The 12,566-nt window shown below is 47.3% G+C and overlaps 1 protein-coding gene across 2 annotated transcripts in view; it reads right to left on the bottom strand.

The window, feature by feature from the left end:
• Positions 1 to 6,925: 6,925 nt before the first annotated feature.
• LOC144601868 (MAP kinase-activated protein kinase 3-like) overlaps positions 6,926 to 12,566 on the bottom strand; it is a 78,095-nt gene continuing 72,454 nt past the window's right edge. For both annotated transcript variants that reach the window (XM_078414366.1, XM_078414365.1), the window contains exons 9-10: positions 12,174 to 12,254; positions 6,926 to 7,681 (exon numbers count right to left, since the gene is read on the bottom strand). In XM_078414366.1, the coding sequence (XP_078270492.1) occupies positions 7,526 to 7,681; positions 12,174 to 12,254 (237 nt within the window). In that variant the 3' untranslated portion in view covers positions 6,926 to 7,525. The remainder of the gene's footprint in view (positions 7,682 to 12,173; positions 12,255 to 12,566) is intronic.

The following is a 12,566-nucleotide window of genomic DNA, read 5'->3' as shown; positions in this document are numbered from 1 at the left end:
TGTGCGTATAAAATAAACAACCAGTTTTCAATATCTGTATCTTGGGCCATTGATAATTTTGTGCAGCAGCAAGATCTGAAGTTAAAATATAGTAAATTCTTCAGTCATTCAGTGCCAGCAAAAATAGAACTATTTGTTCTCATTTAAAGATGACCTGGTGGTTCTTGAAGACACTAAAATGAATTTAATCAAACCTCTGGTACCTGCATCCTTGCCCTATTACCCTGAGTCCCATGGTTTGCATTAGCTCCAGTCAGATAATGCCAGAATTTTAAAACTCATCATTGTGTTCAGGTTCCTTCCTGGCTTTACTGCTCAAGCCACCAACCCCCTTGATTTATGTCCTGTTTGATTTCTGATCTTACATATACTTGACTTCCTTCACCCTACATTGGAAACTGATGTCTTCAGTTATTTGGGCTGTAAGTTCTGGAGTTCTCGTTAAGATATTCTATTGGATGCTTATTGTAAATTGATCAATATTATTTATTGTAACTCCATCTGACCTCAACTCTGCCCTGGTGGTTCTTGGAATTTCCCCTAGGAAAGCACACCTTGGATCAGAGTGGAAATGCAAACATACACCTCACCTACGTGGGTTCTTTGCATTATCAGAAATCTTTTCATTCGGAACTCTTCAAATTAATTTTCACTGTCTTCGTGCATCTTGTCTTTTGCTCTCATTAGAAGTTAGCCATGTCGCCAAACAGAAATGCAGGAGGTCCCAGCCTTGTAAGTTCATGGTGTCTAAATGAACCCTTTACTGCATTGTGCACATATGTGAGCATTCTTGTTTTTGAGCTGCTTTCTATCCCTTAACATTTCACTGTGTTAAAGGCAGCTGATATACCCTGGCCCAATGATGTGACCATATTTTAAGTGAAGCTGGAACAGAGAGAGCAGGAACCTGTCCCACTGTGGCAGTGCGCTTTTTAAAATACATTTCCAGTGTGGATAGTCGAGAGTGTGAATCCTGGTATTGAGCAGGACACACTATCTGACGTTTCTGGTCGAGACCCTTCTTCAGACTCTTAGAAGGGTCTTGACCCGAAACGTCACACATTCCTTCTCTCCAGAGATGCTGAGTTACTCCAGCTTTTTGTGTCTGTCTTCGGTTTAAACCAGCATCTGCAGTTCCTTCCTACACATCCTGGTATTGAGTCTGTGTGCACCATCATCACAGCTGAGTTTTGTCTTGAGGATCAAAAGCTTTCGGTGGCTCCTGGAATCTAGATGCCATTAAGGCACCCCCCCCCCCAGGTTTGACATTTAGGAGTTTGTATTGGATCTTTTAAAATAAACTGGTACCAATTGATATATCATCAACAACTTTTTGCAGACACAAGGAACTGCAAATGCTGATTTTAAAAAAGAAGACACGCAGTACTGGAGTAACAGTGGGTCAGGCAGCATCTTTGGAGAACATGAATCAATGTTAATTTATTCACAAAATGCTGGAGTAACTCAGCAGGTCACCCATTCCTTCTCTCCCGAGATGCTGCCTGACCTGCTGAGTTACTCCAGCATTTTGTGAATAAATCGATTTCTACCAGCATCTGCAGTTATTTTCTAATGAATCAATGTTATTTCGATTCGGAGGTCGGGTCGAGATCCTTTAGATTGATTGTAGGGGTTGGGCGGAGCTCGAAGACAGATGGGCGCAAATCAAAGCCTGGCAAGTGACAGGTGGATACAGGTCAGGGGTGTTTTGATTGGCAGATAGTTGGACAAGGACTAGAGAGGAAATGATAAAGAGAAAAGAAGTGCCGTGAAAAGCAATGCTAGAGCAACGAATAAAGGTGAGAGGGGAAAGGGAGAAATGGGTATGCAGCCAAGTGGTGGTAGGCTCGTTACCTAAAATTGGAGAATTCAATGTTTAGATCATTGGGTGGTAAGCTGCTCAAGCGGAATACGAGCTACAGTAGCTTCAGTGTACTCGTGTCCTCGCTTTGGCAATGGAGAAGGCCCAGGACAGTATGAGAAGGAGAATTAAAATGGCTAGCAACCGGGAGGTTCAATAGAAGGTATTTATTCACAAAATGCTGGAGTAACTCAGCAGGTCAGGCAGCATCTCGGGAGAGAAGGAATGGGTGGCGTTTTGGGTCGAGACCCTTCTTCAGATTCAATAGGCCTTGGCAGACCCAGCACAAGTGATGAGCAAAACGGTCGCCTAATTTACATTTGGTCTCGCCAATGTAAAGGTCTGAAGAAAGGTTTACCCATCCCTTCTATCCAGAGATGCTGCCTGTCCCGCTCAGTTACTCCAGCATTTTGTGTCTATAAAGGAGAGTTTATTGGGTACAGTGAATGTAGTAGATGAGATTAGAGGAGATGAGCGTGAGCCTCTGTTTTCACGTCGAAGGGCTGCTGGGGTCCTTGGGTGGAGGAGGGAGGATCCAGAGGGACAGGTGTAACATCTCTTACATCACATGGGGGGAGTACCGGTGGGGGCGCGGGAGAGAGTTGTTTGGATCTGAAATTATGAATAACCAAGCAGTTTCCGAGGGCATGGACTCTTAAAATTTGAAAGTTATGAACCAAGGGAACCCCATCCATGACATGTTCCGTCTTGGGGAGGGGGGCAAGAATGTAATATAGGTAAGATGGGTGAGGAAGATGAGAAATGGGTGTGGCCTGAGTGAGGTCCCATCCAAACTGGAGGTATAGCACCTTGGATTCTTCCGAAACTATTGCTTTTTAAATTGGAATGGGAACGTCTGTCTCGATAACGGGGTGTGGAGTCCAGCACACTGATGCCGCGACGTGTGCAGACCCTTGGCTGTTTCCTCTTGAGGGGGCCAAGGAGCAGCTCCCTTCACTGCTAATTTAATTTTGGAGCACCATGCTGCCATTCTAGGTTGGATTTCTTGGATTCCTCAGAAAAGTCTGCAGGTAAAGCAAGATCTGCAGAGAGGGAGAGAAAGTTAATGTTTCAGTTTGGTGATCCGTCGCCTTTCCTCATTCGGATGATCAACGAACTGAAACGCTAACTCTGTTTCTCCACATGCTCTGCCTGGCCTGCTGAGTAGGTCCGATTTCCACTGGCCTTTACTTCCTTGACTTCTTAAATGATGCAAGAAATAATGAGGGTCAACCGGATTCTCATTTTCCCCTTTTATTTACTCTTTCCTTCTTTCTATCTGGACCTGAAGCAGCCAACACGATCTTGCCTCAAACGTGGTAACTGAACAAGCGTGAACCACTGCCCTTTGGTCATTACGCTGGCTTCACCTGACAATCCCCCGGCCCCCGTCATCCAGGGAGTGGACTCTCTAATATTTGTCAAATCGGTGTAACAATAAATAAAAACTATCGAGAGTAATAGTGAGATATTGTGTTTAATCCAAACAAATGTTCCCTAACACAAGAATCAAAGTCTACAGGAAAACTGTATTCGCTACAGTGACACGACTGTTTTTGGAAACGACGACGGGTTTGCTGAGTAAATAATCTGTGAATGTTCAACAAAACACTGGTCAGTGGCAAATTTCAATCCCTTTTCTGGCCGTCTTAACTGAGTCCCCAGGAAACGCGCAGGAAATCGTGGACAACCTCACCACCGAGCGCTAGGGGGTAACGGAGAGGGCTGGGGAAAGCTGGAGGGGGGGGGGAAGCTTGGGGGGGGGTGAGGGCTGGGGAAAGCTTGGGGGGAGAGGGCTGGGGGAAGCTTGGGGGGGGGAGAGGGCTGGGGGAAGCTTGGGGGGGGGAGAGGGCTGGGGGAAGCTTGGGGGGGGAGGGCTGGGGAAAGCTTGGGGGGAGAGGGCTGGGGAAAGCTTGGGGGGGAGAGGGCTGGGGGAAGCTTGGGGGGGGAGAGGGCTGGGGGAAGCTTGGGGGGGGGGGAGAGGGCTGGGGGAAGCTTGGGGGGGGGAGGGCTGGGGAAAGCTTGGGGAGGGGGGGAGGGCTGGGGAAAGCTTGTGGGGGGAGGGCTGGGGAAAGCTTGAGGGAGGGGGGGGGTGAGCTGGGGAAAGCTTGGGGGGGGGAGGGAGGGGGGAATTTGTGCTTATTATCTTAGTTGCCAGGAAACTGTTCAATTGCCTCAGGGTTTGTTGTGGGCAATGAAAGCGACGCTTTGGGAAGAGATATTGCTCCTTTCACCTGGTCTGGTCCACGTGCGATTCACAGTTGACTCTTGATGACTTTGAGCAAAAGTAGGTTTAGAAATTTATGTCCCCCTTCAGACACCAATAAAGCGAGGGGCTCTGGGGCTTGTCTGATCTCCCAGGGAGTCGGTTGAAGTGGAAGTGGTGCGAATTGTACAAGCTTGAGTAATTTTACGATCCTCGGACCACAACACATGAATTCTACAAAACTGCAGTTAAACATAGAATATGTGCAGCGGCTCCAATGTGCCGCTAAAGCTGCTGCTGCTGCGATAAAGTTGCCCCGCACGAACTCCGGGCTTCCCGCTGAACAAACCGAGGGTGCGAGCATCTCCCAACTGCACGGTTCTTCCTCCCCGTAATACCAACACCTCTGCTCCTTGACATGTGACTGCAACATATACACTGTAAAACGCTGCAGGTCAAAGCACGCAAACGCGCTACTGAACTACTAAATATAAAATTGTGTCCCAGGTGTACACAAAATGCTGGAGTAACTCAGCGGGACAGGCACCATCTCTGGAGAGTTCCCAGGTGTAACGGAAAGCAGGACGAGGGCGGGAGGAATGGTGCTGGGTAGCTGGCAGCGCTGAACGATCTGTTTCTTGTTGATAGGCAATACCTTAGATAAATTTCATAAACTAAGCGAAAAGCTGCCCTGGTCGTTGGCACTGCTCCCGAGGGATCCCGACTCCCGGAGGCCCTGCCGTGCGGTGCCGTGTCCAGAGCAAGGATTTGGATGGGACTGACAGCGACTGTGCTTCTGCAATTTGAATGTTCCCGTCTACGTAAAGGTCCGGTCAGATAAGGGCTGGGCTACCAATACTGATGGAAATAAATGGAAGAATTTCCCGCCTTCGCTCTGTTTTCTCTCCAGAGCTGCTGCCTGAACCGCTGAGTTTTCATCGCATTTTGGCTTTTTTTCACGCAGTCTGTTCGGATTCGAGAGAGAAAAGCGGCTTAAAGTTCTAACTAGGTTCCCGAGCAAGTGTCGGTGTTCCCGGTGACCTGACGGTGAGACCGACAGTGGCTTTAGACGCGCCAGTTTTGTAAGATCTCCTGTGGGCACTCGCCGGGACCACAGGCACTCCAGGACTCCGGAGGCGATCCGGGCCGATGGACTTTCGCGGAAGTCATCGCTGCTCTGTAATCCCATTCCTAGTCCATCTCCAACCGTGGGTCACACGAGAGCACCCAGCGACGCTGAGCATCGGCCAGAGGTCATCTGTCCGAAGAAGGGCCCCGACCCGAAACATCACTCCCTCCGCAGATGCTGCCTGACCCGCTGAGTGAATCCAGCACGTTGCGTTTTGTTCGACGAGATGTACTTTGTTACAACCACCTCATTAATCTGCATTCGGTGCTGGTTGAATATTAGTAGTTTGGGTGTGTACTTTTACACGTTCTCCAAAACAAGTTGTGATTTAATGTAAAGTCCAACTCCCCCCAAGAAACATTACTGCAGGCGCTAGAAAACAGGTTAAAATGGGAAACCTCCGCGGGTTAGGGCAATATCCGAGCAGATGTGACACATGGAACGGAGGGGGTGGGCAAAGAAGTTGTTTTTGTAGGTTAGTCACCTAAATTTTGAGAAATCAATGTTCCTGCCGTTGGATTGTAAGCTACCCGAGCGGAATACGAGGCACTGTTCCTCCTGTTTGCGTGTGGCCTTCACTCTGGGCCAGGATAGAGCGGTCAGTATGGGGATGGGAGTTTAAATGGCGAGGGATGGGGAAATCCAACAGCCCTTGGAACCAGTCTTGAGTGTGATCAGATACTAATTTAGATGGGTGGAAGTTGCCACGCACGCAGTCCTGGGTGTGGGGGGAGTAGCGGTGAGCTGGGAGCTGGAGAAATGACCCGCGTTCACAGCCTGGTCCTGGGCAGCTGGAAAGGAGTACACAGGAGTGCACTGGAGTCGCGGGCAGCGGCCGATGGCCATGTACCAAATCGGGTGAAGATGGTCAGTCTGAAGAAAGGTCCCGACCAGAAAGTCACCCGTCCGTGCCCTGGACATATGCTGCTCCACCAGTTGTTCCTCAAAGCATCTTGTTTTACTGCAGATGGTCGCCCCATAATACATAATAAACACCACGCCAAGCACTGTTGACACTATTCACAATATTTTTTGAGAAAATAGAGACATGCAGGTTTATTTATGGGACAGCTCGCCTGCACACTGCTCCCGCGCCGCTTCAACGGATGGAAGCTAGTTCCCAAATGAACAGCTGGACTTTGGCCTCCACAACCTCCTGGTTCAGGTACACGAGGGTTGTGGGAGCGCGGGTGATTTGTAATCCGTTTCAAATGCAAAAAGCGCTCTCATGCAAATTCCAGTCGAGCAACAGTAACGCCATTCTCAACATAAAACAGGCCCTCCACCTACAACGTTTGTGCCGAGAACGATGCCAAGCTAAACTCATCGCTTCTCCCTCCAAGGGACCTTTATAACCCCCCATAGCCACACATTCACCTGAAAGCCTTTTAAATGCCACTATCGTACGTGCCTCCACCACTGCCCCTGGCAGCTGTTTCTTGGTACCCAACACTGTAGAAAAAACCTTCCCCATACATCTTTAAAAACCATTCCCTCTCGTCTTTGACACTTCCCTCCTGCGAAAAAGGATTCTGTGTCTATACCTCATAATTTAAAAAAGATTCTGAAGATCTTCCCTTTGCCTCCGACGCTCCAGAAAAAAACCCCCAACCCAAGTCTGTCAAACCTCCTTATAACTAATATCCTCTAATCCAGGCAGTATTCGAGGAAAATCCCGCCAGAGTTAGAGTTTACCCCCGTTCGCCGATCTTATTTCAAAAACCACACTGCAAATTTAAAACCATCAGAAAATGCTGGAAATACTCGGTCGGTCCGCATCCGACCCTCTCCCTCCCAATCAGTGTCAACGAGTATAGAAACAAAGCACTGCAGATGCTGGTTAATACACAAAAGGATACAACGTGCTGGAGTAACTCAGCAGGTCAGGCAGCACCTCTGGAGAACATGGGTCGGCGATGGTTCACATCGAGACCCTTCTTTAGACCTGAGAACGGCCTTGGCGAAACATCACCCATCCATGTTGTCCAGAGATGCTGCCTGACCTGCTGAGTTACTCGACCGCTTTGTGCCTTTCAACGCAAACTCCTGTTCTTCTCCCACAGCCGCGGTCTGACCCGCTGACAACACGTTCCCTTTTTGTATTTGAGTTTCCAAGGTCAATGCAAAGATTGAGCCAAATTAAAACGCCGGGTAAAATACTGTTTGTACAATGTACAGCGGCGGTACATGGTGAGAGGGTGTGTGGGCTATTTCGGGTAAGCCCGGCTGCACCGCCACGATAAACATCCTCTATCGTTGGGCTGCAGCGAGCGTTAAAAGCCGTGGGATGTTTGTCGGCGGCGGACGCCCCTCAGGCCCGGGTCCACATTCACTGGTTACTGCAGATCGCAGAGGACGAGCGTGCCGACGACACCTGCCTCTTCCGCCTCTTGTTGAGGAGCGGGTTGCTGGTTTTATCCAAGTCCTTAATCGTCACCTGATCGTAGTCGACGCGCATGGTTGCGAGAGCACTTGTCATCTCGTCCTGTAAGTGGACAACACAACACTAGCATTAGGAACAACCCGGCGGGGTTCGCTACAATCCAGGCTTTGACACATTGCGCCGCTGTTGCTGCCGTCTTAGCAGCACGCCGACTGAAATAAACCGAGTGGAATGGTGTTAGTTTGACCGGTTTATCCCTCATACCCGCGCCGATCTACCACCGTTAACATTTCAGGCATGCATCACAGGGCGGCACAGCAGCTGTGGAGCTGCTGCCTTACATCGCCAGAGAACCAGGTTCGATCCTGACTGCGGGTGCTGTCTATTCGGAGTTTGCACGTTCTCCCTGTTACCGCGTGGGTTTTCTCCGGGTGCTCCGGTATCCTCCCATATTCCAAAGAGGTACAAGATTGTAGGTTTGCAGGAAGGAACCGCAGATGCTGATTTACACCAAAGATAGACACAAACAACTACAGTAACTCAGCGGGTCAAAAAGCATCTCTGGAGAAAAGGAATAGGTGACATTTTGGTTTGAGACCCGAGTCAGGGGAAAGGGAAACGAGAGATATAGCCGGTGATGCAGATATAGAACAAATGAATGAAAGATATGCAGAATAGTAACAATGATAAAGGAAACAGGCCATTGTTAGCTGTGTGCTTGGTGAAAATGAGTACAGCCAATGAGACTCAACAAAATAATGTTGAAGCTGGTGCGACTTGGGTGGGGGAGGGATGGAGAGAGAGGGGATGCAAGGGTTACTTGAAGTTAGATAAATTAATATTCATACCACTGGGTTGTAAGCTGCCCAACTAATTACTGTAAAGTAATGAAAGATTAGTTCCACTGGTTCATTCTCTATATTATTGTTGTTGACATGTACACATGAACATTGACATGCTAACAAATTTAACCATGGAAATTGAAGAGCTTTATGAATTTAAAATTGGCTGAGGAACAAAAAGCAAATGGTAATGCTTAATATTTATTTTTATTACTAGTGATAACTAATATCCCCAAAGAGTTGGTGTTGGGAGCACATTTTCATTCTGGAATGCACTTATTGACTGGAGACTAATTTCAAAGTTTGCTTAAGATGTTATTGGATTTTATTGAATAGTTAGGATGACTGAATGGCCTAGTCTTGCTGCTATCCCATTTGATTCTAAACTTGTTCATGCAGTGAGTAGGAAGTATTCTAATGCAATAGATACAGTCAATGTTCCAGGCGAGACCCATGCATCTACCAATCAGAATCACACTGCTTCAGGGTTCAGTATTGATGTGGGGTGTCACCTGGAAAAGTAAGGTAATTACACAGAAACATAGAAAATTGGTGCAGAAGGAGGCCATTCGGCCCTTCGAGCCAGCACTGCCATTCATTGTGATCATGGCTGATCGTCCCCAATCAATACCCCATGCCTGCCTTCTCCCCATATCCCTTGATTCCACTAGCCCCGAGAGCTCTATCTAACTCTCTCTTAAATCCATCCAGTGATTTGACTACCACTGCCCTCTGTGGCAGAATTCCACAAATTCACAACTCTCTGGGTGAAAAAGTTTTTTCTCACCTCAGTTTTAAATAGCTTCCCCTTTATTTTAAGACTGTGGCCCCTGGTTCTGGACTCGCCCAACATTGGGAACATTTTTCCTGCATCTAGCTTGTCCAGTCCTTTTATAATTTTATATGTTTCTATAAGATCCCCTCTCATCCTTCTAAACTCCAGTGAATACAAGTCTAGTCTTTTCAATCTTTCCTCATATGTCAGTCCCGCCATCCCAGGGATCAATCTCGTGAACCTACGCTGCAATGCCTCAATTACAAGGATGTCCTTCCTCAAATTAGGAGACCAAAACTGTACACAATACTCCAGATGTGGTCTTACCAGGGCCCTATACAACTGCAGAAGAACCTCTTTACTCCTATACTGAAATCCTCTTGTTATGAAGGCCAACATTCCATCAGCTTTCTTCACTGCCTGCTGTACCTGCACGCCAACTTTCAGTGGCTGGTGTACAAGAACACCTAGGTCTCGCTGCACCTCCCCCTTACCTAACCTAACTCCATTGAGATAATAATCTGCCTCCTTGTTTCTGCTGCCAAAGTGGATAACCTCACATTTATCTATATTATACTGCATCTGTCCTCTCACTCAAACTGTCCAGGTCACCCTGCAACCTCTTAACATCCTCTTCACAGTTTACACTGATACCCAGCTTTGTGTCATCCGCAAACTTGCTAGTGTTGCTTCTAATTCCCTCTTCCAAATCATTAATATATATGGTAAACAGTTGCGGCCCCAACACCGAGCCTTGCGGCACTCCGCTCGCCACTGCCTGCCATTCTGAAAAGGACCCGTTTACTCCTACTCTTTGCTTCCTGTCTGCCAACCAATTTTCTATCCATGTCAACACCCCACCCCCAATACCATGTGCTCTAATTTTGGTCACCAATCTCCCGTGCGGGACCTTATCAAAGGCTTTCTGGAAGTCTAGATACACTACATCCACTGGCTCCCCTTCATCCATTTTACTTGTCACGTCCGCAAAACATTCCAGAAGATTAGTCAAGCATGATTTCCCTTTCATAAATCCATGCTGACTTGGACTTATTCTTTTACTGCTATCCAAATACACCGTTATTACCTCTTTAATAATTGACTCCAGCATCTTTCCCACCACCGAAGTCAGGCTAACTAGTCTGTAATTCCCCGTTTTCTCTCTCGCTCCTTTCTTGAAAGGATGGAGAGGGTGGAGGGTGTTTTTTGGACTGGAGGGCTATGACAAGTAATGTGCCTCAAGGATCAGTGCTGAGCCCATGCGGTGCTGGGCCCTTGCTGTGCGCGGTTCATAGCAACGATTTGGATGAGAATGTACAAGGCATGATTAGTAAGTTTGCAGAAGACATTAGAGTGGGTGGTATCACAGAGAGTAAATATGGTAAAATTACAGTAGGCTCTCGATCAGTTGGGCAAGTGGGCTGAGGAATGACTATTGGAGTTTAATGCAGAGAATTGGGCGATGTTGCATTTTGGGGAGTCAAACTAGGGCAGGACCTACAAAGTAGGGCTTTGGGGATGTTGTAGAGCAGCGAGATTTAGGAGTATAGGGACTTAGTTGCCTCAAAGGGCCATCATAGGTAGATAGGGTGAGACCAAGAAAGTGTTTGGTACATTGGCCTTCATCACTTAGGGTATCGAGTATAGAATTTGGAATGTTGTGTCACAGTCATTGAAGATGCTGGTGAGGCTGCACGGAGTATTGTGTTCAGTTTTGGTCATTGCTTTAGGAAGGATGTCATTAAGCTGGAAAGAGTGCAGAGATTTACGAGCATATTGCCAGGACGTGAGCAAGGAGAGGTTGGGCAGGCTAGGATTTTATTCTAAAATAAAATAATAAGGGGTGATCTTATAGAGGTGTATAAAACCATGAAGGGGATAGGGTGAATGCACAGTCTTTTACCCAGGGTAAGGGAATCAAACACCAGAGAACATATGTTTAAGGTGAGAGGGGCAAGTTTTAATATGAACCTGAGGAACAACTTTTTCACTCAGAGGACGGTGTGTATAGGGAACAAGCTGCCAGAGGAGGTAGTTGAGGAAGGTACTATAAAGCATTTAAAAGACACTTGGACTGATGGGACTAGCTTAAATGACGTCTCTTGGTTGACATGGACATGCCCGGCTGAAGGGCCTGTTTCTGTGCTGCATGACTATGATACAGCCAATGTAGCTGACTCTCAAGGGATATAATCTAAAGTTCCAGCAATACATCTAAGGAGAATCTACATTTACATTTGCTGATCAATAACCTTTCATCAGAAAGTGAAACGTTAACTGTTTCTTTTTTCATATATTCTGCCTGATTTGCTGAATGTTTCCAACACTTTGGATCAGATTTCCAGCATGTGCAGTATTGTATTTTAGAATCAGTAGAATGGCATGAATCAGCAATAATTCTTGCTGGCAATGCCTGAGTAAAGCTGAGCTGTTGACCAGTGCTCCATTCCAGTTGCCTTGGGCTGTTCAACAAAGGAAACATTATGATGCCAGATTATGTAAGCAAAAAAAAAACTGCTGGAGAAACTCAGTGGGTCTGTGGAGGGAAATGGACAGATGTTGCTTCAGGTCGGGACCCTTTGTTTTCTGCATGTTGACCGTCCATTTTTTCCCACAGATGCTGCCTGATCACTGAGTTTCTCCAGCACTTTTTTGCCAGATTCCAGCATTAGCACCTTGTCCCCATACCTTGATACTTTGTGCACATTCGAATATCAGAATCCGTCCAGCAAGCCTATCCAAAAGTTACATAACCTCGTTTTCCCTGTTTAGCCTCTCCCCTCAGTATCTGGGATGATTGCTGTTTGAGGGAACTTTCTGGGAGTAAATCTTATGGAAGCCAGCCTTCTGAAGGATTTCTTTAGCTTTGAAACACTCAGGGATGTCCAGAGATCATGGAAGGTGCTCTCCCTTTTTCATTTCAACACTGTATTATGTGTTATCCTCGCAGAGGGAATGTGAGTGAGAACGCACTGACCTTCACCTCCTCCCACATGTCCTTCTCTTCTTGCAGCACTCGGCTTGTGTGGAGTGGAGTTGGTGGAACCGCCATTGATTGCTGAAAGTATTTAAGAGAGTATTTAAGAATTGTTGCTCTTTCTGCAAGCCACCCCAGCACAAACCGGCTCTAGTCTGCTCCACAGTCCCCTCAAATTATATCACTCAATGCCACAATTGTCCTGGCTTGTCAGGATGCTTCGCTGGTGGTCACCACCTGGACATGATGTGGAGGCTTTGGAAAGGGTGCAGAGGAACTTCACCCGCCTTCCTTTGTCCCACCCCCGACATCAGTCTGAAGAAGGGTCTCGACCCGAAACGTCACCCATTCCTTCTCTCCCGAGATGCTGCCTGACCTGCTGAGTTACTCCAG

This window comes from Rhinoraja longicauda, chromosome 17, assembly GCF_053455715.1.
Source record: "Rhinoraja longicauda isolate Sanriku21f chromosome 17, sRhiLon1.1, whole genome shotgun sequence".
NCBI lineage: Eukaryota > Metazoa > Chordata > Chondrichthyes > Rajiformes > Arhynchobatidae > Rhinoraja > Rhinoraja longicauda.
This window is presented reverse-complemented; position numbering and strand designations above follow the sequence as displayed.